We start from the raw sequence: 26,319 nt of genomic DNA, 5'->3' as shown, positions 1-26,319 counted from the left end.
TATTATATCTTCCAGTAGAAATGTACCTGGCATGCTTGTGATTCAGATTTATCATCACGAAAGTTATCACTTTGGGGGGTAAATCTACTGACTTTTCATCATTCCAAACTAATTTTAGCTGCTGCACCCACTTTACAAGTCAGATTGAGGAGAGGCAAAATTTGTTATTTCAAAATGAGGTAGTGACAATAGCTCTCTTTTTGGATCTCCTGGAAAAAAAAAATCAGGATCTGCCTTGAAGAAAAACATCATTAAATCTTAAACCTACACTTGAAAGATAATGACTGGTAACATCTCAGTGAACTCTTCTGCAGCTGCAAAAACAAGTGAGGAAATACAACTGCCATCATAGCTAAGAAAGGAAGGGAGAGTTGGTTCGGAATGACAATCACCAACTCAGAGCACTCAAAGGGAATTCTCCTCCCAGCCAGCACCAGAGCCGGGTCACCAGCAGAACTCCCCAGTTCATTTGGGATGTGCTTCCTGCAGGATTAAATATGAACTTCTCTTCAAAGGCCAGATGGATCAAAGCTATAAAGAGTCTAAAACAATTTTCTTCCAATTGTAGTTTGAAGAATAAGCTTATATTTAAGCAAATCCACCATAAGTGAAAAATTAAAGGAAACCTTAAGGACCGCTTCAAAACAGTCTTAAAAACAAGAAACAAAGCAAAAAAAAAAAAAAGCTCAAAAAATATCTCTGTTTCTGCAACCACATGGAAGAAATGGGAGTATAAAAACACAGTAACACTATCACAAAACCTCAATTACTTGGAATCCATGTAACCAGTCTCCTCAATAGTCTGGATCTTTTTTGTTCTTTGGTTACTTCTGGACAAGCAATATTTCTACAATATGAGACACAATTGAACTCTTCTAAAACCAGGCTTTTTTTGTAATAAAAATAGCCTCAGCAATTTAGCACAAAATTTTAACAAGTGTGGTGCTGCAAAGGAGAGCACAGTAAGAAATATTTTCTAAAACATAGGCCTTTGCTTCTTAAATTAAGAGATAGGAGAAAAACTCTCTGATTAAAAAAACAAGGAAAACTTCACTGTGTGTATGTATCCCTGGCATATACATCTGGTTAAGTACACCAACACGTCTTTATTGTACTCCAGGATTACAGTCATCACTAACCCAGTGCAAAACAGATTAGATGATGCTATCTCAAGCTCTCCAGTTTTTCTGAGTGATTTTTTTATTGCAAAGGTCTACAGGAGTTAAGAACAGACACAGTTCATTTACTGAGAAACATCTGATTGTTCATGAACTCACAACATAAGGTTCAGTGAGGTGCTGGGTAGTAGTCTGGAGTAAGGGTATACAAGAGCTGTCTTTATGTGTCTCTGAAGGCTGTGCCCCAAGTTTTCCTGAATTTCCTTTTTTTAAGCTCCAGGACCTGGGATGCAGGCTGGGCCCTTTCTCTATCCCTGGCTCCAATGCATTTCCAACCCTGCTGGGAGATCAGAGCCTGAGGCTGGTCTGCAGGAGCTACTGCTAGGGTCAAAAGCTCTGCTTAAAGCTGGTTTCCCAAAAATGTGAGGCATTTCCAAGAATGTGGGGAGGATAACATTTTAGAAGAGCTCTGTAACTATATATGTGACTTTATTAATCTTGTGGTTCTTATCCCTCCTCTCCTCCTATGGTTGTTAAAGAATGCCAAATGTGCTAAAGGTAAAAGAAATCCCAGATGTTGGAGTCATTCCCATTCCACGTTTAAAGTAAAGGCATCAGGGGGCAGGGAAAGGAATATATGTTGGCATGATTATGGAAATGAATGGAATTTTCACTGGCCTCACTGAGCAATTTTTCTTGTTTAATTTCAAGGCCAATGTTTGTTTAGTATGTTAAATGTCTATACCTATTTTTAAGGTTTAATAAATTTTATTTTTTGAAAATTTTGCCTTTGTTAGGAAGGAGACAGTAAGGAAGTCTTCCAAAGCAGGATGTTTGCTTTGGTAAACATGCTGTATATGTTTTGATTTTTTAAAATTTACTTTTATTTTTTGGATGGGCGGCAGAAGTGAAGACCAGGAGAGTGCACGGGATGAAAAAAAGTTTTTTTAAAATTTTTTATTGTACTTTAGATGAAGGTTTACAGAACAAACTAGTTTCTCATCAAACAGTTAGTACACATTATTCTATGACATTGGTTAACAACCTGTTCCCTCCTGCCTTCCAGTCCCTGCCCCAGGGCTGGTGAGTCCGTTTAGTCTTGTTTTGTTCCATGGGCCTGTTCAGCTTTTGGCTGAAGGGTGAACCTCAGGAGTGATCTCATCACCGAGCTGAAAGGGTGTCTGGGGGCCACACTCTAAAAAATTTTTTTAAAAAGCATATCTGACATGCCACATTATTGGTGATGGCTTTTAAAGTCCAATGTTGACTTTGTGAGGTGTTTTTACACTTTTTCAGATTCTAAATCTATCATGGTTCTTTGCTGATGGAAATAAGGTTCAAAGTGAAAGAAAGCAGTCATCTTGCTACAGACCTACACCCATCCGGTAGAGGAAGGGCAAACTTTTCCTACCTTTAGGACAGATGCTATCACAAAAACAGATTCGCAGTCTAGGTGTACTTCTACTCCAGAGTTCAGCTTCTCTTTCAGCTCTCTGCAGGATTTCACATTGGCTGACTGTCTGAAGATGCCTTTTGTGAGGGGCCCTTTTTGGTTAAGAAAGAAAAGCATATCCTACGGGGAAAGCAAAGAAAAACGAAACAGAACAAAATGGTGCTTCACACATGCAAACAAGGGAACACGCACTCGCGCTTTCGGTTGCCAGAGGCGAGTGTGTGCTTGGGTAAAAGCACCGAAGGATTGGGGCTGGGTGTGCTGCTGGAAGGACTAAGCGAAATTTGTTTTTTTTTTGGTGGTGGTGGTGGTGGGGGGTGTTTCTAAATCTCTTTTCTCCAATTTATTCTTGCTTTATAATCAACAACTAGAACATTCTACCTTAACTACTTGCTTTAAAAAGATTTTCCTTTGTTCAATGAACCAACAGCCATCACTCTAGAATCAAATTTCTCTGACTGCTTCAAGGTCCCTGTTGACATGTCTCTCTCCTACCTCACTGCTCTTTGTTTGTCATTCTCTAATAAATATAGAAATATTTTTGCCACACTCCTATACTTGCCTGTCCTTCCCTTTATGCAACTTCATACTTTATTCCTACTTCCTGTGTTTACTTTTTTTTTTTTTTAAATTAGGCTCAAAAGTCACTTCCTCCAGGAAGCTTTCTCCAGTTACATAGTCCATTCTGGTCAATCTTTCATTTTGCTTGCTTTCTGTCTCTATGTCCTCTGCTCGCAGTGTAGAAAAAGCAGTCCATGGGATCTGAAACCTCTTTATGCCATGTATTCATTGTGTGAACTTGGGTAATGTTCTGAGGCTTTATTTGTCAAGTAGGAATGATGGTAACAACTAGACCCTAATATGTTGTAAAGGATAAGCAAGAAAGTGTCTAGACTAGTATCTAGCACTTACAGATCCCTAATATAGCATAAAATGCCATACATTTAGTACAGTGCTTGGAGGACACTGAATACTCAATAAACATTGCTTAACACTGACCATCTAGTGTATCAACTGGAGACAATACAAAATCTGCAGCTTTCCTCTGACACAATCTATGTACACATTCTATATATGCCAGTGGATGTGTCTTTATGTATAAGCACTGGAAATACAAAGAAAACATAGGTGAGATTTTTAAAAAGTCTCAGACTGAGTAGTTTCTGTTGCCAAATTAATTAAAGGAGACTTTCAGAATAGCGGAGTTCAAAAGAGGATTTGAGAGAAATGTGAAGGACAATGTGGATTCTCCATCTACAGAGAAAATTCTAATTTATCAGAGCAGGCTTATGTGGCTCTTCCCTGAAACCAGAAGACTATAGATTATCTCTTCCCACTATGTCTACCTTATGATTCTACAAGAGCTAAATCAGATTTTATTCTTGGAATAATAAAATAAAGACTCTCAGCCAAAGTCAAGGGGTATCTGTGATTTTTCCATTCGGGGAGTGATTTACCTCCCAGAGCTCCTCCTTTCTAAATTTCCTTTCCCATTAGTGTTACAAACCAAAATAAAACTTACCAAGACAGGTTTGGGCAGATTATCATTCTCACAAATATTTGGCAGGGAAGCACCAAAGAGCTGGCCTGGCAAAGGAGATGTTGGTGACATGGGCAAGTTGTCCAGGTGAGTGCTCGAACCCCGCCAAAAGGCCCAGTTTATGATAGATCTCCTCCTTTTAAATGTCTTCTGACTGGAATCTGAAGAGGAAGTGAGATTATTAGAAGAACTAGTTTAAATCACTTAACCTTATTTCTAACCATTTCCATTTTGCGGTAAGTATTATTTTTTTTACTGGGGAAAAAATGCATATACATGTCCTTTGTTACTGACAATTCAACCTATGAAATTTATTAAAATAATTTACAAATTAAGGAAGACTCTGTGAAGGAAGAATCAAATGTTTAGGTTCTTCTCCCATCCATTTTCAGGGCAGCCCTGGTCAGTTTACTTGTGTTTCGGCCCTGGATTTTCAAAGGTGAAGGAAAAACTCCCTACTGAACTCTAACGACCTAAAGAACAAGGCGTTTCACACCAATACAAACGTCTTTCTATTTTAAAGATGAGAGGAGGCACACAAAAAAGTTGAGCTTGCACTGATTTTTTATTTAAATTAGTCAACAATTAAATAGGAAAAAAGGAAGGAGGAAGAGGAGAGTGAGGAGGGTTAGCAGGATGAGGAGGAGAACAAGAAAAGGAGAAGAAAAAATAAAGTCTCATTAAAATGTCTTCTAGAAACAAAGAATGTTTTATTATCTGATGTCCTGTTCAGAGGACAGAGACAGGAAGCCTCATGCCCTACATTTAGTTCCTCTTCTTCCAGCTGCAAAGACTTCCATGTATCTTTTCAGTTCTTGACTTTAAGAAGTATGCGTAAGGCAGCATGGTAAGAGATGGATGCAAACACGAGTCCAACTATGTCCCTGCCATTGTGAAGTTCACAATCTGGTCGGGGACAAGACTGGTGGGAGAAAGCAAGTATAACAATAAATAAAGCGTGATAAGGGAGGGACAAAATATCAAAGGCACTGAGAGAAAAGACACATCACATCTATCTGAGAGGAGAGAAGGAGGGATCCTGGAGGTGTTTGCATTTGATGTGGATTTTGAACAAGATTTCAAAAAATAGGGCATCTACCATGGTGCCTTGCAACTAAGAACCGCTCAATAAATCATTCATGAACAATAACTGAACTGAGGAGGGATTAGGTGGGAAAATGGGAGTCCCTGGGTGATGCAGAGAGCTGATGTGCTCAGCTGCTAATGGAAATGCTAGAAGTGTGACTCTACCTAGAGGCACCTTAGAATAAAGACCTAGCAATCTACTCTGGAAAAATCAGCCACTGAAAACAGTAAGGAGAAGTTTTTCTATGTCACACACAGGGTCACTATGAGTTGGAATTGACTTGATGGCAACTAGTTTTAGGTGAGAAAAGACTAGATGAACAAAATAGGCAGAACTAAGAAAGTCAACAGTGAGTTATGACTCTATCAATAGTGTTATCTATGTCCACTTTTGTGGCCCTGGTGGTGCAGTGACTAAGAGCTCAACTGCTAACCAAGAGGTTGGCCACTGGAATCCAAAAGTCGCTCCCTGGAAGCTCTATGGGGCAATTCTACTCTGCCCTATAGGGTTGCTATGAGTCAGAATTGACTCGAAAACAATGAATTTTTTTTTTTGTTGTTAATGTCTATTTTTAACATGAAAGGTGTGGGTCTGCACAGGGTTTGATATACAAAAAGACAACTCTTTAAGGTTCCACTTCTAAAAATGGCTGAGTAGCTCCTTTCAGACCTCCCCATCCAAAACACATATACAGATAACTATAAACACTGTACAAAATACAAAAACAAAAAAACTACCTGAAAGCATTAAAGAGTAGACAAAAGAAGGCAGATACTGGAGGTTAAAAGTACAACACTTGGAAGAGGGAAATGGCATGGCACTGGTGAGCTTCCCATTCTTACAGCTTTTAGCTTGGGGACCAGCCCCAGTCTATGCCAGGCTGTGTGACTAAAATTTGGAGAAATTGGCACTCTTACTGGCTTGAAGGACTAGGGGACAGAGGTGGAGGTAACCATAGCACCTGGAGACTGAGGGAGGAAATCCCAGAAAGGAGAAAGCTAGATAGTGGGAGACCCACATATCGTTTATAAACTCTGCCCAAATATCTGGCTGGCCCCTGAAGCATGCAGACATGGGCAAGGTTCCAAACACCTGGCAGTTAAAGATAAATGAATGGACACTTGAGGCACCATAATCCCCAGGTGGCACCCATATAGTCTGACTTCATTTTCTCCAGTGAGGGCGTAGGGGAAATAGTCGTTACCTTGGCTGTGTGGCTTTGTTTCCTGTGATACCCGCCAAGCTACCCAGAGGTGATGTTTAGCCCCCAGCACTCCCTGACAGTGGCACGCTGAAGGAGCTTTTCAAGCACAGGACATGCTCAGTAGTCTTAAGTGCTAATTTCAAAGAAATCTTTTACATTGTTTGGCTTGAATGTACCTTAGCATTTTACTTCCTCAGAATAATCTACCTAAACCCAATGCTAAAAAACCCAAATTGTGGGAAGATAAATAAGTAACATTTTACCAAAAGGCCTTGGAACCATCATGCGCACTTCACTTCACAGTAAGGACATCATCCATGTACACTCACTCAGGTGTGAAATTTGTGGGCTCTGGAGTCAGGAGTCTGGTTAGACTTATTTGGGCAAGTTATTTAACTGCATTCAGTCTGTTTCCTCAGCTTTAAAATTAGATTGATATCACCTGCCCCTCAAAGGCTTACTGAGAAGATTAAGCAGGCTAATGTATGAAAAGTACTATCTTGTGCAGGGCAGAGGCACAGCCATCTCGGTAACTTCCCCCATGCACAGTGCCAAGACACCAGTCTCTTGCCCACAAAGAGGACCCCTCCCTAAGCCCACTCTCCATCCGGTTGAACAGCCTTCAGGCAGATATCACTACTCTGCTTAACTAAGGCACTTTCCTCCTGCTGTGACATTCCCAACCTCTGCCATTTTTTAAAAAAGAAAAGGAAACCAAGCCCATTCTTAAATCCAGGAGGAGGGGTTCTTGAATGTCTAGCAATGTCAACCTGTGTGAATGTTTGATGCAATATATGGCAAGTTTATGTACATGGTGAGCAGCTGTATGCAGTCTGGTTTTAACCACATTTAACCTGGTTTTATTATTTCTAAGACTATCAGATTTATTTGTTTAGCTTTCACACACTTTCTAAGAATGCCCTAGCATAAAGTTATATACTTAGCTTTCCTCTGAGTGTAGAAAGAGGATAAAGTAGGAATTGAGTCCTGTACTTTATCAGAAATACTTTCAGCCTTAGCCATGCCTTTTGTTAGGTACAGCATTCAATCTGAAAGTTCATGTTCCCTCTGGAACTGAGGAAGAAAAAAAATCATTCCAGTTTGCTTTCCTACAGAACTTTTATAATGCATAACTTTAACTTCTTAAATGTCAAAGGATGATGAAAAAACATGCTATTGCCATAAAAAAATAGAAAAAAAAAAAGGGTGATGTAAATTCAAAACATACTAAATTCACATAAATCTAGCTTTCCTAAACAACCCTGGCAAGATTCAGGCTAATGTTTCTTCATGGTTAAACAAGGGAACTGAATATTAAAAAGTACAACTTCTAAAATTTGTGCTCATAGAATAACAATCACAACAACACAAACTTTAATTAGAAATTTTATTCTGGCCATATGACTCCTCAAATTAAGAATGCTTTTTTTTTTTCCCCCCAGGGCAGGAAATATATATGGAAGATACTGGAACGATAGGGCAAACAGGCAGAACAAAAAGATGTGTCCTATATTTTAGCACCCACCATAAAAGTTCAGTCCAGTTATAGGCTTGTCCTGGGTTTGAAGCAGATGTGGAAGGTGAGTCAGCTGTGGAAACAGAACTAGGAGTTGAATTCAGCTCAGGCTGGAACCCAAGGGCTACCTGAGTCCCCACCCGTAACAGATCCCATATCAACTACAGGACTCATCTGCTCCACTCAAGCTCTTCTGTACCAGGTATGACTAAGCCATTGGATCATTCACTTCTTCTGTGTTCTATACTCCAGGCTAATTTCTGGGAATGGAAGAAAGATGAGATCCCGGGCCTTGAGAAACTCATAGTCTAATGAAACAGGTAGATATGTAAATAAATGATAGTAATGTAATTTTTTTTATGTGTTACACTAGAGAGCTGTATAACGTGCTCTGGAGACAGAGAAGGGGCAACTGCCTGTCTGAAGGAACAAAGAATGGTTTCCCAGAAGGGACAGGAAGAAAGAACGTGCTTTAGTTAAGCAGAACCAAATCAAACGAAACCAAACCCGATGCCATCGAGTTGATTCTGACTCATAGCGACCGTATACAGTGAGATTTATTTCAGTTGGGTCTTGAGGTCATATCTTTGAATGTCAATATCCTGAGTCCCCAGTTAACACTAGAGCTTCTCACTGGGGACCAATGAGTTACAATGATCTAAGTAAGCCACAGGAAAACTTGTGATATCATACATAAGGTCAATGGCTTAGCAGTGGTAAATTTTTTGAGTTGAGGGCTGAGGTAGAAATTTTTATGAACAAGAACTGCTCTCATCCGCTAGTATTATTGAACACTGGTTTTGGAAATTAGTTTTTGCTGCAGACTTGGTAATATTTCTTAATAAATTCAATCTAAAATTACCAGGCAAAACAGGGCTTATTTATAAAATTTTTACTGCAGTAAAGTCATTTTGACAACCAACGTTGTTTAATCATAAATAATGTAAAGCTGCTTTAAACACTTCCTGAGCTGTCAAAAGGTAAAACATGAAGCAAGATCTCCATTCCCACACAAAGTTGCAGCAGATATATTTTCTGAACTCAAACTACAGTTTCGACAGTGTTTTATGGACTTCAATGCAAGTGCAAAGGAGATATCTATATTTCAAAATCCATTTAACTGTACAACTGAGGAGCTTCTACTAACCTTTAACTGGAAGTGATTAATCTGCAGTTAAATGACACTCTAAAAGGCAAATATCAAGGGAAGAATCTAGGAGTCTATAACTGCCTTCCAGAGAGAAATATGTTCAGTTAATATTATGCTTATAGAATGATAACCGTATCTGACAGTACCTATCTGTGTGAAAAAGGGGTCCAGCTAACCAAAAAGTCAGTGGTTCAAACCCACCAACCACTCTGAGGGAAAAGGGCATGCCACTCTGCTTCCGTAAAAACTACAGCCTTAGAAACCCTATGGGGCAGTTCTTCTTTTCCTATACGGTTGCTGTGAGTTGGAATGACTCGATGGCAATGGCTTTTGCTTGTATGAAAAGACATTTTTAAAGATGAGATACATAAAAAATTTCATTACAGATCGGAATATTTGTAATCAATTTTGATGACAGGGAACACTAACTTTGAACCTCGTTTAAGCAAAATGTACTAATTCTTATCGTTAGTAGATCTGTATTACACTAAATTATGTTGTTGTTGTTAGGTGCCATTGAGTTGGTTCTGACTCATAGCGACCCTATGCACAACAGAACGAAACACTGCCTGATCCTGCATCATCCCTACAATCGCCGTTATGCTTGAGCTCATTGTCGCAGCCACTGTGTCAATCCACCTGGTTGAAAGTCTTCCTCTTTTCCACTGACCCTGCACTTTGCCAAGCATGATGTCCCTCTCCAGGGACTGATCCCTCCTGACAACATGTCCAGATTACATAGACACAGTCTCGCCATCCTTGCCTCTAAGGGGCATTCTGGCTGTACTTCTTCTAAGACAGATTTGTTTGTTCTTTTGGCAGTCCATAGTATATTCAATATTCTTCGTCAATACCACAATTCAAAGGCGTCAGTTCTTTTTTGGTCTTCCTTATTCATTGTCCAGCTTTCACTTGCATATGATACAATTGAAAATACCACGGTTTGGGTCAGACACACCTTAGTCTTCAAGGTGACATCTTTGCTCTTCAACACTTTAAAGAGGTCCTTTGCAGCAGATTTACCCAATGCAATGCATCTCTTGATTTCTTGACTGCTGCTTCCATGGCTGTTTACTGTGGATCCAAGTAAAATGAAATCCTTGACAACTTCAATCTTTTCTCTGTTTATCATGTTGTTTTCTTTATATTGAGGTGCAATCCATACTGAAGGCTGTGGTTTTTGATCTTCATTAGTAAGTGCTTCAAGTCCTTTTCACTTTCAGCAAGCAAGGTTGTGTCATCTGCATAACACAAGTTGTTAATGAGTCTTCCTCCAATCCTGATGCCCTCTTCTTCTTCATATAGTCCAGCTTCTCGGATTATTTGCTCAGCATACAGACTGAATAGGTATGGTGAAAGGATACAACCCTGACATACACCTTTCCTGACTTTACTGCTCAGTATCCCCTTGTTCTGTCTGAACAACTGCCTCTTGACCTATGTAAAGGTTCCTCATGAGCACAATTAAGTGTTCTGGAATTCCCATTCTTCACAATGTTATCAATGACTTGTTACAATCCACACAGTCGAATGCCTTTGCATAGTCAAGGTAAACAGCCTTCTGGTATTCTCTGCTTTCAGCCAAGATCCATCTGACGTCAGCAATGATATCCCTGGTTTCACGTCCTCTTCTGAAAACCGGCCTGAATTTCTGGCAGTTCCCTGTCGATATACTGCTGCAGCCGTTTTTGAATGATCTTCAGCAAAATTTTGCTTGCGTGTGATATTAATGACATTGTTCTATAATTTCCACATTTGGTTGGATCACTTTTCTTGGAAATAGGCATAAATATGGACCTCTTCCAGTTAGTTGGCCAGGACGCTGTCTTCTATATTTCTCAGCATAGACGAGTGAGTACCTACAGCACTGCATCCGTTTGTTGAAACATCTCAATTGATATTCTCTCGATTCCTGGAGCCTTGTTTTTCGACAATGCCTTCAGAGCAGCTTGGACTTCTTCAGTACCATCAGTTCCTGATCATATGCTACCTCTTGAAACGGTTGAACATCGACTAAATCTTTTTGGTATAATGACTCTGTATATTCTTTCCATTTTCTTTTGATGCTTTCTGCGTCGTTTAATATTTTCCCCATAGAATCCTTCACTATTGCAACTCGAGGCTTGAATTTTTCTTTCAGTTCTTTCAGCTTGAGAAACGCCGAGCGTGGTCTTCCCTTTTGGTTTTCCATCTCCAGCTCTTTGCACATGTCATTATAATACTTTGTCTTCTCGAGCTGCCCTTTGAAATCTTCTGTTCAGTTCTTTTACTTCATCAATTCTTCCTTTTGCCTTAGCTGCTCAACGTTCAAGAGCAAGTTTCAGATATCCTGTGACATCCATCTTGGAGACTCTTGAGGAGGCAGCTCTTCCCCAGTCATCTTTTGAGTGCCTTCCAACCTGGGGGGCTCATCTTCCAGCACTGTATCAGACAATGTTCTGTTGCTATTCATAAGGTTTTCACTGGCTAATGCTTTTCAGAAGTAGACTGCCGGGTCCTTCTTCCTAGTCTGTCTTAGTCTGGAAGCTCAGCTGAAACCTGTCCTCCATGGGTGACCCTGCTGGTATCTAAATACCGGTGGCATAGCTTCCAGCATCACAGCAATACGCAAGGCCCCACAGTATGACAAACTGACAGACACGTGGGGGTACACTAAATTATACTCTATTATTATTTGGTTTTGAATTTCATCAATAAAAAAATTGGTAGAAATTTGTTTTGCTACATACTATCATTCATTTGCCTCTTGGCCTACAAATTTTACTATCTGGCCCTTTACAGGAAATATCTGCCAACCTTGACCTAAATTAGCGGTTTTCCTAGTGGTTGTTCATTTAAATTGAAATCTAAGGAAGATTAAAAAAACCCACAAAAACAAACTACAAACTGTTTCACAGGTGATTCTGATGCTCAGCCAGGCTTTCACACCATTGGTCTACAGTTACTCCACCCCTTTCCCATTTACCGTGGGTCATCTACAGCTGGAACCATTGTTACCCTAACTTCCAATAGGCAGAAACTATAGGGGATGCCTACAAGTTAACTGAGCAAGCCACTGGCAACACTGGATAAAACCCTTAGGATTCCTGACCCCTGATTATTGGTCAAATTAATTAAAATAAAATTGACAAGGGACCAAGAGAAATGGTTTTGAAAAACATGGGGATTAAGGTAGAAGAGTAGAAGAAGATTATTCTCCTCAGCCTAGTTACAAAGGCAATGAATGCTCCCTCCTATTTTTAATGAGCAGTAACAACAGGCCTATTCACTCATTCATTCATTCAACAAATATTTATTGAGTACTTATTTAAATATGCCAGGCACTGTTTCAGGTGCTGGGGATAAAGCAGTGAACAAAAAGACAAAAATTCCTGCCTTCCTGAAGCTCACGTTTTAGTGGGCTGAAAACCACTGGCATTTCTGTAATGACCCTTTAAAATGGCTCAACATGTCAGTCAACAGCCTTACAGTCCAATAGCTCCGTTTGCCATTATAGGAGAGAAGATGATTGGCGTATATGCAAGGGAAGCTTGTACAGGCAAGATGAGGGAGTCCCTGACTGATGGCTTCAATGAAGTATAACGTTTGAGGCAAGGTCATCCATAGAAAGTACCTGAGTTGGAGGTGCTCGTGTGAGGGGATGAGAATAAAACAGTTGACTCAGGGAGCAGGAAAGAGACTTAGAGAGTGTCCACATGAGGTTGGTTATTATGAGTTTATAGTAATACCAACCTACCCTGTTGCTGTATGATTTCCTCTAGCAACGCTCAGAGTTCATCTAGGGATGAGATTTTACTAGGTGTCTAGGAAGGAAGGAAAGAGGGTCAAGGAAGCTGAGGTTATTTGAAGAGAGAGACTATGGAATCTAGGCTGGATAAGGAGGGAAGTAGAGATAGGTGGGGACTAATGGATAGAAAAGTGGTGGAACTCAGTAGGCTGGAGGGAGACAGAATGCGTCTGAGCTTCTAGGGAGGAAAAACATAATAAGCAAACACTGGCTGAAGAGGAACGAGGCCAGTAACAACTCTTTTTGCCCCATAAAATGTCAAACTCTGAAATGAATGGGTTGTGAAAGGAAATCAGTTTCCTGCTGTTGCTGCAGATGTTCCAGAAACTATAGTTGTTTTAGTATAAAAATTATAAACAATTTTAAATGCATTAGCAGAGGCTCTATTTAAAAGAATGCTGGTGTGTATTAACACTTAAAGCCAGAAAAAATTTTATAATGAGTGTAGATGCTGATTTGATTTCTCTCTAAGTTTGGATAGTGCATGCACATTTTTTGTAAAATTTAGGGTCATTCTGCAACGAGATTAAAAACGTAGGAGCTACTTTCATGACTGCTACATCGACTGAATCACACACATATGAAGGATTTTAGGCTGTGAAGATGATGTCAATAATCTTTCCAGGACTGTCATATTATGTAGCACAGACATGGCCTCAGTGATCTCCCAAGGTCCACACCATCCCTTTAAACCTATGGCTACTTAGGTTCAGGTTTGCTTACTTGCAAAAGGCAATGCCACTCTTCACTGGACCTCCCAGTTGGCTAAAACTGACAAAGACAGGGGTAGAAATTCAGCATCAATTTCCCACTACCCCACGCACTCTTTTTGGTATCCATTTTGTTCTATTTCTTACCAAATCTTTGAGACTGAGGGTTTAATGCTCAATCCTGGGCTAGGTGAATTGATGGTTCTCCTATATTGAATCTTTATTACAGGGTTGATAAAGAGGTAGCTATGTTCCCAAGAATTCAGATTAGATCAGTAGGCTATGGAGAGGCTTCTGTGGAAATCATTTTCAACTTCACACACTATCAGTACCAAAATTCAGGTAGGGCATGAGTCTCCCGACACTCATCACTGACAGCCTCCTTTTTATAATGTGAGCATCTGTGGCGGGGGGCGGGGGGGGCGGGGAGGAACACATGGTGGAGTGTATTACAGTACAAAGGAGGCACTGAACCACCTGCAGCATTGACGGTGCCTTTGACTGCGCAGTGGGGATAAGGTTAAAGGGGAAAGAAGAGTGAAGAAAGAAGGACAGGCTATTCTGCTGCAAGCTGCTGATTACAAGTCAGTACTGCCCGCCTCTGATTTATTAAGCCATCTTCTTCTAAAACGCCACATCTTTCTTTTCAAAACACTTCGTAAATTTGAAAGAAAAAAATGCCTCACCTGGCTAGAAGTGCAGGTCTTTTGCCTTTGTACTAAGTTTGCTTTCGGAAATGAGAACTTCTGCTGAAAGATGGCTCTGTGAAGGAGGAGACGCTACTCACCACTTAGTTGCTGGGTGGCTGCCAGGCGGCTGGGCTTCAGGATGAACTGGCACTGCATCTCTCGGGGCAGCTGTTCCATGAGGAAGGGCTCTTGGGGGTTGGAAGGGGAGGTGGAGTCCTTTGATCCCTGGGTCAGAAGCACCGTGTCTCGAAGATGGCTCATTTTAATTCCATAGGGATATTCATGCCCTATACAGAGAAAAACCTCAATGTAGACTGCAGGCTGACTGGTGTGATCAGACCCATCCTACTGTGAGCATGTATGCTACACACTGGAATGGACTGCAGTTTGCTTCTGGGAATTCTGGTATAAAGGATCCTTGTGTTGACTGACTGATCACCATGTACAAGCCTACAGATGGAGACCACTACAAAATGCAGGTGACTTGCCCTACCAAAGCAGTGTCAAAGGGAAAAGAAAAATGAAAAAGGAAAGAAAATCTTTAAAATATACCTTATTTGGAATGTATAGATCAGTTTTTGATTTGCATAATGTTGACTTTTCCTATGTTTGCATCTAATAATATTTAAGATGCTCTAGTTTCTCCTTTGGGGCCCTGGTGGCATAGTGGTTAAGCGTTTGGCTGCTAACCAAAAGGTCGGCAGTTCAAATCCACGAGTTGCTCCTTGGAAATCCTACGGGGCAGTTCTACTCTATCTCATAGGGTTGCTATAAGTCAGAATTGTATTGACAGCAATGGGGGTTTGTTTGCTTTTTTTAGTTTCTCCTTTAACTAGATCTGTAAATCTTTGAACCCTCTCAGCCTCAAATCCATGATTTAAAATATCTACCTTATCTATGACACAGGGTTATAAGGATCAAATAAGTAAACATTAGTGGTTAATATTATTTAAATAATAAGGACAAAGAACTATATATGTCAAGCATCACTATTATTACTATTATCTAACACAAGGTGTCTGTCTGAAAAAGATTTTTCATTAGTTACATAATGGGAGTTACTCAAGAGCATTGGGATTGGCTTGTTTGATTTTATACTTCCCTCCCACCGTGGCCTCTGAGGTCGGTGTTCACAGGTAATAACCAGAAGGGAGACCGAAGGGCATTAGAATACAGAAACAAGATGTAAAAAGCTATTTATCAACTGAAAAAACTAAATCTTGGCCACTGAGATTGACTGCAACATTATTTTTTATTCTTTTGTGCTCTAAATAATTAAATCCCCCCCCAAATTTTTTTTTTTCTTAATATATTCCTCAAAGACCACTGTGGTGTAGATTTCAGTTTTTATGTACAAACAATAAGCTCCCTTTCTTCTATTCCTGGTTTATCATTGAATGTAACTCAGTGAACTTTTACTTTCCCTTTTCACCTGGCATAGGCAAACGATGTTAGTGTTCCGATAATGTTAAGTAATACCGCAACTTCCAGGTACAGCCCCCACCCACCCCCAGCCAAAAAAAAAGGCTTCTATAATAGCAATAAAGTGAAATAAATTCATCAGAATAACCAGCAGCTAATCTACATTGAAGGAGCCCTGGTGGCACAGTGGTTAAGAACTATGGCTACTAACCAATAGGTCAGCAGTTCTAATCCACCAGCCATTCCTTAGCAGCTCTACTCTGTCCTGTAGAGTCCCTGTAAGTTGGAATCAACTGAACAGCAATGGGGTTTAATCTACAGCTGAGGCCTGCACAACACGTTAAAGCGTACAATGAAGAATTGCTGCTAAATAATAATTATGTGATTCCATGGTTATTTAGTGAGAACTAGCAATGGGATTTAATTAAAACTGTTTTAAGCATAAAAGTTACCACCTACATAGCTGTAATTAGTATATTTTATTAAGCCAATTGTTTTAAAGTATTTAATTTTGAATTACAATTTTAGTTATTGACAACTGACTTAAAAAAAAAAAAAGACATTAAAAAAAAAAAAACCTGAAATGGTAAATTTTGTCTTCAGCTATGTACATGCTGGGTTGCTATATCTAAGGCTGAGGATACACATTTTATAGAAAAGTTTGGTGTTTTAGATTATTCAGATCCCTTGAAACATACTGCATTACACAGTAGTGACCTCACAGGTAACTGGAAGGATTACAGGAGATAATGCTTGGGATACGCCTTACACGCTGTCTGGTAGATAGTAAGCACTTTAAAATTGTTAAAAGAAACCACCAGCACCACCATCGTCATCATCTCAAGATGTGCCACAGACACTGTCCCTTATTTTAATTGCTCTGTATCTGTTAAGCATAGTGAATGAACTTACTGATCAGGAAATATTTTTAGCTAAATCAGTCTAACAGCTACCTTCAGGGAACGTGTAACCTATTTACCAATAGCTCCTCAAGAACATATGCTAGAAAATTTGGCTAAAGAAAAGGCAAAGTACGTTAATTAGTAAAGTAGTAGTTAGTTGGCAAGTTCTGGGGAAAAAAAAAAAAAAAACCCTAAACCCACTGCCATCAAGTTGATTGCAAGTGAACACTTTTAGGAATCTAAATAGGTTAATCTCATCTTCTTTATGCTGCCTAGGGAAGTTCTGGGGACATGACAGGTGTTAAATAAATGCTTACTGACAGATTAAAACACATGATTGGATCATAGATGGTTTTCCATAGAGACAACATAAAACCAAAAAACCAAACCTGCTGCTGTCGAGTCTATTCTAACTCACAGTGATCCTACAGACAGAGTAGAACTGCCCCACAGGGTTTCCAAGGAGCAGCTGGTGGGTTCGAACTGCTGACCTTTTGGTTAGCAGCTGAGCTTTTAACCACCGAGCCACCAGGGCTCCACTGAGACAATATAGTAGGCAGGAAAGGGAACAGGATATTCAAGAACGGGATATGAAAAACAAATGTATGGAGAAAAAGGAGTAACAATACATATTGCTTTCATACAGGAAAAAAAAAAAAGCTTGGCAAGATAGCGCTGTTTTTAAAGTGAAAAAGCTGAGAAGAAAATTTACATTTCTCTTCCCAACTATACCATTAGCTGTTTGAGTAAAGAGATATTATTTTTCTCATACATAAATGCTTGACAGATGTTTATTAAATGAATATTTTATGAGATCTAATTTTTAACAGCATTAAAGCTTAGGACCATATGACCAATTCTCTAAGATACTTGGAAATATAGTTAAAATACAATCAATTCCATCTTAGATTTTTCCAGAAACTTACCAATAAGTGGGTATGGTGCCTCTTCTTTGCCAGAATTGACCCATAATTGGTAATCTCTCTCAGAACCCTTTGAGATAAAGAATTAAAAGTTACTTGAATGAGGGAACATTTTTTGAGGCATTTCTATGCTTTGCACAAAGAAAAAAATGGAGACAATATAAATGCTATTCAGGTTGCTAGGGGTGGTGGTGGTTTTTGAAGATGGCACTGCTGATTTGTAAAACCTCCCCTACTCCCAGCAGAGAACTCAGGAATCCTGCCTTTTCCCCTCGTGGTGGTGGAAGAGCCACAAACTACAACAGAATCAGACCCTCACTGTATGGGTAACACAAAGAATGTGAAATCGTATCTATGCCCTTTCACAAAGGAAGAAGAAATTCTCTGGTTTTCTGAAAGGCTTCTCTCTTCCTTAAAGTTCTAATTTCTGCTATGTCTCCAGACTTCTCATAGAATGTTGGACATAACCTCCAACACGCCCCTGCAAAGATAATCTCATCTTCCAGAAAGCTACAAACACTGCTATGTCTGTGGCTAAAGAAGGCAAAAGGCTAATTATTAGCTCAGCTGCTTCTGAGCAGGAAAAGAATGACTGAAAGGCTTTGAGGAGATAGGAAAAGAAGATAGGTAGCTGGCACAGTCTCCAGTGGCTTTAGTTATGGGCAAGTCCAGTCCTGGGGACAAAGAAAACAAGAATTCTGTCTAGAGAATAGATCCAGTCATAGAAAACAATGAAATCGTTCACCAGCAGAAATACAACCTAGCAGCACTAAAAATCCCACTTGAAACAAATAATGCTAAATTATACAGACTACACTGAGTTATTTTAAAGAGTCCTCTACAAGAAGACAAAGCAAAAATATGTTTCGAATGAAGCTAGAACAGATAGAGCCAATCCTGTTGGCAATAAGTCATATGCTTGCCTTTAACTTCTGATTAAAAATCATGGCCCTGCCTGTATAATGGAGGGTCCCAGCTATGGAGAATATCATACATGGACACGCATCCCACCAACCACTCAGTTTACTTTCTCCTCACCCCATCTCTTGCCAAAAAATTTATTGTAAATAGGAAAAGAGATCTAATAAAAATCCTTTCTTCTTCTGTAGTGTCTAAAAACACTGTAGAAGGAACACCTTAGATGAGGTATAACCAAATAGCTTCAATTCCTAATTAAATTGAATAGAAAAAAAATTTTTTTTTGGTGTGAGAAGACTGACCACTGATCACTTTATTCAAAGAAAAGGCATATATAAAATGAATCACATCACTAATTAATCTTCCTTTCCACCCCTAAAGCTACTCGCTGTCTTCCAAGATATGATAATACAGGTTAGAAATCAATGCAGAGGTGCCTACTTTACCCAGGGCATACGGTATACATTTAATTATATTTTAAATATATTATTACATTTTGCTAATAAAAAAATCAGATTTCTTATCCCAAATTTTGCTTGCCCAGAGTTCTTAATGGCTTGCTATACCATTATGTACAAGCAAAAGCTAAATACACTTAACAATACTACGATACGTCTTACATACATGTCACGTCACATCAAAGTAACTGTTTTTCATATTTATTGAGACCCTCACTCAAGGAATAGTACTCTACAAGTACTTCCCTTAGTTTTTTATCCTTCTGAAATATGTTTCCTTTAATAAAAGTATGCACTGGGTGGTACTTACACAGATAGGGAGGCAATGAGGAAACTCTTTCACTTCTCTTTCTCCTACCTCATCCTCAAATATTCCAATCTTCTCCACTAATAAAATTTCAAAAACTCACTTTTGCCTCATAAAACATAAAGAAGCAGAAAGCTGAAAGCAAAACAGCGATCAGTGTGGCATGCTCACTAAAGCTCTTCAAATTCACGGTCTAATGTTAAGTATGTCTTTCTACGGACCAATTTGTTAGAGGTACCAGCCACATCTTTAGCATGCGTAATCAGGGAATATGGTTTCTAGCCCTGTGATCCTTATGTGAAAAGTCTACTACCAAAAAAAAAAGTCCTTCAGAATCCATCAACCTGAGACTGACTGAGTCTTGTGATAATAACTGAAGAATAAGGTAAGGGAGGGGAGGGGAAGAACCAGGGGTGGAGATAAAGAATAGTCACATGGTGATGAGTTCAAAAGGGGGAAGAACACTGAAACTTTCTTACTAAGAATCTTATACCAAAAAAAAAAAAAATTTACTGTATATGCATATACAAACCAAACCTATTGCTGTCGAGTCAATTCCAACTCGAGCAGAGTAGAACTGCCCCACAGGGTTTCCAAGGAGCACCTGGTGGTTTCAAACTGCTGATATTTTGGTTAGTAGCCATAGCTCATAACCATTATGCCACCAGGCTTTTTGTATATGCACATAGCATATACAATAAATATACATATTATTACCTTAGAATTCAACTTTAATATCATCATGGTTTTCCGTTCACACAGGTTTTAAAATAGGAATAGAAGAATAGCATCCAGATATTAGGCTAATATTAAGGCTTTACTGTCCTTATTTTCTATGTTTTCGGGGACAAAACATGACTTTGATATCTCTAATAATCCGGTGTCTTATGATGGGAGGAATAATATTCACATGAATCTAAAGTATCACAGTTTATTGTTAATAATCAAGAACGCAGCACACAGTAACTTACAGTTATCCCTAGCATTGGCAGTGACATGCTGATAACTTCATTCGCTGTATCGGAATTCATTACTGTTAGAGTTTTAGACTGCAAAGAAGAAAAAAATGAGAAATACAGCTATAAGTATTTTTTAAAACAGGTAAACAAATAATTATTGTCAAATAATTATCTAAAGGCAAAATCTTGATTTCAAGTAATGACAGAGTAAAGCTCATGACTAAAGTACAACATAAACTCTTGATTATAATTTACTTTCATTCTCATATGCCTTTCAAAAAAAACATTTATTTCTCTTAAATAAGAAATGCATGGCTCACAACATATAAGAGCTTAAGCAACTGAGAAAGACAAAATATATTTCACAGACAGTATATGGCCAAAAAAAAATCAGTGAGGCTGGCTCTCTGTATCATTTCTGTATCTGCATAACGCAGTGGTTAATAAAAAAAGGAGAAAGCTGAATCATTTTCTATTTCTTCCTGAATATGGTTTTTGTAGTATGAGGCTTTCTATCTTTGTTTGGTATAAAAAAAGTTCAGGTAACAACAGAATAAGAACTGATTATGAAAGAAATTTAAGGTTTAAAAAAAAAACCATTATTTACTGAGGACTTCATGTGTCAGGCACTGTGGCTACTAGCATTTTTACCACTGAAATCTTTAGAAGCTTTAAATAAAACCAGTGAGTCTTGGAAACAAGATTGAAAATTTTAGGAAGCTCAGTTTTATTCCCTATTCTGCCACTGAATACCTGCAACAGCTCTGTGCTAAGCTACACTGAGTAACTGTTATCTAAAAATAGAAGACACTTTGCAACAAATTAGAAAAGGGATTAACAAGATTCTGAGTTATCCATCCCATCCCAAGAGGTTATTAAATTCCAAGAGACATTTTTAAAATATAAGATAATGCCCTACACTATTAAAAACATTATTTACTATGCACACAGGCTTTACATATGATATTATCAGATCAATCAGCAATCAGGCTGTGTCCCTTATAGACAGGGCTTGTTGTGTGCCGCTGAGTCGATTACTACTCATAGCGGTCTTGTAGGACAGAGCAGAACTGCCCCATACGGTTTCCAAGGCTGTTATCTTTATGGGAGCAGACTGCTACATCTTTCTCCCTCGGAGTGGCTGGTTTGAACAGCCGACCTTTCAGTTAGCAGCCGAGCGCTTAACCACTGTACCACCGGGGCTCCTGAGACAGGGCTTAAATAGCACAAATAAGTTGCATAAATAGAAACAAAAGGATATACAAACAAAAAAGATATAAAAATAAAGCTAAGTGAAAACTTCGATAATTCATTGCTTCATTATAGTATTTTTCCTTATGAGCCAATCACTTGACATGACATGGAGCCCTGGTGGCACACGTTGTTAAGCACTCAACTGCAAACTGAAAGGTCAGTGGTTCAGATTATATACTTGAGTTATTTTTTTAAAAAATATACTGATTTCAAATTGTGCTCCCTGTAGCCCTAAGGATTCCGCAAAAGTATCTCAGAACTCAACAGGGAGGGTTTAGGGCTTTAATTGGAGATGTAATTTCAAGAAAGAGAAAGGTTTTTGCTATATATATGTATATATATATATACATATATATATACATATATATATATAGTCTTTTGTAAAGTGAAGAATCAATCCTGTAATACTAATAATCACTCCCCAATGTACCTGGGTTTCTAAAATAATGGCTTTTCTTGTCTCTACCGAGTCACTATGAGTTGGAACCCATTCGACGGCAACAGGTTTGGTTTTAACACAAGGCCCACCCACTGCCATGGAGCTGATTCCTACTCATAAGAACCCTATAGCACAGGGTAGAACTGACTCACAGGGTTTCCAAGGCTGTAAATCTTTAGGGAAGCAAACTGCTACATCTGTCTGCTGCGGAGTGGCTAGTGGGTTCAAACAGCGGACCTCTAGGTTGCAGCGAAGCACTTAACCATCGTGCCACCCCGGGTTCCTTAACACAAGGCACATGTGTTGAAAGCAGTAATTACAGGATGTGTATTTCTCCCTGAGTGCCTCTCTGGTCGACAAAACAAATGAATTTTAGTGGCTAGAGCTGGGCGTAGTGGTTAAGTGCTACAGCTGCTAACCCAAGGGTCGGCAGTTGGAATCCCCCAGGCGCTCCTTGGAAACTCTATGGGGCAGTTCTACTCTGTCCTACAGGGTCGCTATGAGTCGGAATTGACTTGACGGCACTGGGTTAGAGCTGTGTGGCTAGTAAACAACAAAACCAGCAAATAAAACGGAAGATGTGACTGTTTTGTTCCATAGCAGCAAAGTTCATTGACAGGTTGTGCATAAGTGAAGGCCAAGGCTAAGAAATGCTGCCCATGCTTGCACTCCCGTTTGGGGGAATTGCTCTTTCTGGAAATAGGGCTCCCTGAAAGGAGACTCTTTCTGTGAAAGCAACTTCAGAGAACAACAGACAGAGTGTAGCACCTCACTGTCGACTTGTTCAGGGTGTTGCTACTAATTTGCTGCTAAAAACAGGTTTTTTAACCTGACCAAATCTCCTGTCTTCTCTCCCAGTCCTTCCTCAAGCACACTTTTTATACACTGAAAACAAAAGTGCTAAAAAAGAGACTCAAGAGATTCTCCATGAAAATCCTGAATGCAGCCAACTGCCTCAAGAACTGAATCAAAGTAGGCAGAAACACAGTGGGGTTTTTTTTTTTCCCCCTTGCTACAGGAGATATCTGTAGTCTCACAGAATAAAAATTTGAGTATTTCCCACTAACAAGGCCATCTGGCACTCAGGAGTGCGTCAGAACATCTGCATAACTTTTGCTTTTGGCCAAAACAACTGTTTTCCACTACGTATTTTTCCACACACAAATAAAACTGTTTGGTACGATTTAGAGCTGCTGTGAAGTGTTACCATCCAAAAAATATTCAGAAGTTTCCATCTTGTTCCTTGTTGATAACATCTTGGCTCTGGCACTACAATCTCAGTCATCAAATTACTCATAATAACCGGGGCTAAAGACTTAATTTGTTTGACCAATATGATAAATGCCATGAGGTAGAAAGATGCTGGGTTCCTTAAAATGTCATCTCTCCCAGCTCGTCCATTTGTTAACCTGAGGGATTCAATCCCTAAGAACTCAAAGAATGAAGAGCTTTTCAGAACCACTCTCTTTAAGAAGTGACAAGTTGGAAGAAATTGCTTCATACTAATAGGAAATACCTCCTTGTGGAAACAGCTTTACTACAAGCCTCTGCAGCTGCCATGAAAGGGTCCAGAGAAACATTAATGCGGAGGGAGAAAAGAGACATCTGATAAGCAATATTCTTTCCAGCTGAACTGTTAAATGCTGTAGTTAATATGAATTTCTCTTGCTTCATTTTCTCTAACGTTCACTTTTCATATATTCAAAGATAAACGTAGACCCAGGAGAATGCATCTGCCCGTGCTGTATTTCTATATGCCCACTTTCCACAGCACATTCAGTCTGTCTGTCTGCCTGCTTGCCTCTCTTCTTACCCCTGGAGTTTACCCTTAGGTAGGAACGTAGAATTTAATTTTCTGGCTTAGAAACACTTACATAGGCACAATTCCCAATGTCCTTGGCGAAGATTTTGAGGGGGATGCTCTTCGGGTAGTCCTTCTCTTTCTCTAGATTGATGTATCTAATCAAATGCAACAACAACCCAAAATAACACTGAGTCAGATGGATTCGGCTAGTGGCTTATTTTAAAATCAATCTATTTTGCTAATATTTTCAATATACTTATATGCTATTTAAAAAAGAAAAACAATAGGAAGACTCAGCAAAGTCAGATTACATTATGGGTTGGAAGAGAATTAAAAAGGAAAAATCTCAGGACGTTAAGGCAGGGTCACAAGAAAGAATGGAATACTCTAGGTCTGAGAAGCACAGTCAGGGTAAGGGAACTCTGGGTGATGTTTTTTATTCTCAAAGTTTCCCTGCCTACTCTGGACAGGCCCAGCACCTTGTTGATAAGTAGAGGAGCACATATAATACTTCACTAGACCTAATCAAAACAATGGCATTTTTCTTCTCATTTAACTATCCAGCGGAGTGTAAATCTTTGTCTCCCTATTGCTTGAGGAAGGGGAAGGAGAGGAAGCGAAGGATTATGGAACTAACAAACGGACCTAAATTTACCGTTTTAGTTTGCATGCTCATAGGCACAGACAATAACTGATTTGTGAGATACAGAGCAGAGAACCCTGCATTTATGGAACCTTAATACAAGCTTTGAGGAAACTATTAGCTCCAGTCGGTAGGCTGGAGACAATGGAAAGAGATGGGAGAGATTATTGTCTAATTTCTGTCTACAATGATCTCAACAGTCCTCAATGTTCTCCTTCCTAGAACTTAAGAAATTCAAGTACTGAGAAAACATCACTTACAGTAAGTGGTAGCTAGTGTTCAACAGCTTATTTTGAGGACAAATGAACAATTTCTACTAAGGTGATGGGAAATAGTTTGGGGTATGTCTCTAGAGAGAGGATTTTAAATTGTTTACTACAGGTTAAAGATCAAAAATATATATACTGACAAAATACCTCTGAAGGAGAGAAAGCCATTTGTCCTTTTGTTCTGGAGAACTGCAATGACAGAAAACAGAAGAAAAAATTACACCACATAAAATATCTATGCTAACATATTCATGATGGTCAGTCCGGATGAAAATACCAACAGCCTGTTACGGGTGCAGCTGCACACATAAGCTTCAATCCTGACATAACTGGGTTTTGGAGAACCCTGCCGTGAAAATCTCCCTTAGTAAAAACTATGCAATGAAGTATAGTTTTATCAAATCCTCTTGGATGGATCCAAGACAGACCCACTTTCTCACTTCATTGCTCTTTTACAAGTGATATTACAGCAACAGGAAGTGGCTCTTAAAATATATGCAATCTATGTGATCATGGACAAGTCACTTAACCTCTCTAAGCCTCAGTTTCCACATCTGTAAAACTGGGTTAGTTTAATATCACTCAAAGCATTTTTGCAGACTTAAGTGCCATACAGACGGAAAATATGCTTAATATTGAGATTAAAGCATACTTCAGATATTTGGCATATGGATGGAAAGTTCTTGGCCCAGAAACTAGTTTGTTGTCAGTAAAACAAACATTTGTTTCTTTATGCAGATACTAGAAGTATAATTTAGGAAGTTAGTTCTGAGAAAACTTATTAATTACTATAATTTTCTGATTAAGGTCAAACCACTTATAGATCAATTACTATTGATTAATAATTTCTCTTCTACAGTCACTGCTCCACTTAATTCTTCAAGTCAAAAATAATTTAAAGTTTATTCCTAAATAGTCTTATCACTCGCTAGCTTTTAAAACCATGTTGCTAATCTCCTCGGAGAAGTTGAAAACCCTAGCTATTTCCCTGTTCCAGAAAACTACATTTAGTAAATATTTTTAATTTGTTTCTAACTTTGTTGCTTAGCAATCTTCTTCGTAAGTGTCTTAGTTACCTAGTGCTGCTGTAACAGAAATAACCACAAGTGGGTGGCTTTCACAAACAGAAATTTATGCTCTCACAGTTTAGGAGGCTAGAAGTCCGAACTCAGGGTGCTGGCTCTAGAGGAAGCCTTTCTTTGTCGGCTCTGGAGGGAGGTCATTGTCTCCTTGAGCTTCTGCTCCTGGGTGATCTTCATGTGGCTTGGCATCTCCCTTCATTTCTGCTTGTCTAATCTGCTCTTTTTTTTTAACTCAAGGCACACTCTACACTAATCATGCCTCATTAACATAACAGAAAACCTATTCCCAAGCGGGATTTTAACCACAGGCATATAGGTCAGGGTTTACAACACACAGTTTTAGGGGACACAATTCAATCCATAACAATAAGCATCTCCCAGGAATGGCCATCAAAAAGTGTTTTAAATCTTCTTTTTTTTTTTTTACCACTGACCATACAGTTTTCATCTTTCACAATTCTTTACTATCTTTTGATTTATTCTTCTTCCTTAAACAGAAGATTCTGTCAGTTCATTTATATCAAATATCAAGTCTTGGATTTATTTAGCAACATCTGTGTTGAAAAACAGATGACATGAGCAGCAACAACAAAAAACAGGTGAGTTGGACTTTGTAAAAATTAAAAACTTTTATGTATCAAAGGACTTTGTCAAGAAGTGATAAAACAACCTATAGAACAGAAGA

The 26,319-nt window shown here is 39.0% G+C and overlaps 1 protein-coding gene across 5 annotated transcripts in view; it reads right to left on the bottom strand.

Annotated features, from left to right (window-relative positions):
* The window catches only part of ARHGAP20 (Rho GTPase activating protein 20), a 151,792-nt gene that overhangs the window by 11,730 nt on the left and 113,743 nt on the right, over window positions 1-26,319 (bottom strand). For 4 of the 5 annotated variants that reach the window (XM_049889334.1, XM_049889331.1, XM_049889333.1 and 1 more), the window contains exons 5-11: window positions 24,700-24,741; window positions 23,711-23,795; window positions 20,156-20,233; window positions 17,505-17,571; window positions 14,353-14,541; window positions 4,094-4,272; window positions 2,530-2,691 (exon numbers count right to left, since the gene is read on the bottom strand). In XM_049889334.1, the coding sequence (XP_049745291.1) occupies window positions 2,530-2,691; window positions 4,094-4,272; window positions 14,353-14,541; window positions 17,505-17,571; window positions 20,156-20,233; window positions 23,711-23,795; window positions 24,700-24,741 (802 nt within the window). The remainder of the gene's footprint in view (window positions 1-2,529; window positions 2,692-4,093; window positions 4,273-14,352; window positions 14,542-17,504; window positions 17,572-20,155; window positions 20,234-23,710; window positions 23,796-24,699; window positions 24,742-26,319) is intronic. The other variant, XM_049889336.1, reaches the window with a different exon arrangement.

Source organism: Elephas maximus, chromosome 7, assembly GCF_024166365.1.
Source record: "Elephas maximus indicus isolate mEleMax1 chromosome 7, mEleMax1 primary haplotype, whole genome shotgun sequence".
In the NCBI taxonomy this organism is placed as follows: Eukaryota; Metazoa; Chordata; class Mammalia; order Proboscidea; family Elephantidae; genus Elephas; species Elephas maximus.
Note: the sequence above shows the minus strand (reverse complement) of the source record. Positions and strands in the feature narration are given on the sequence as shown.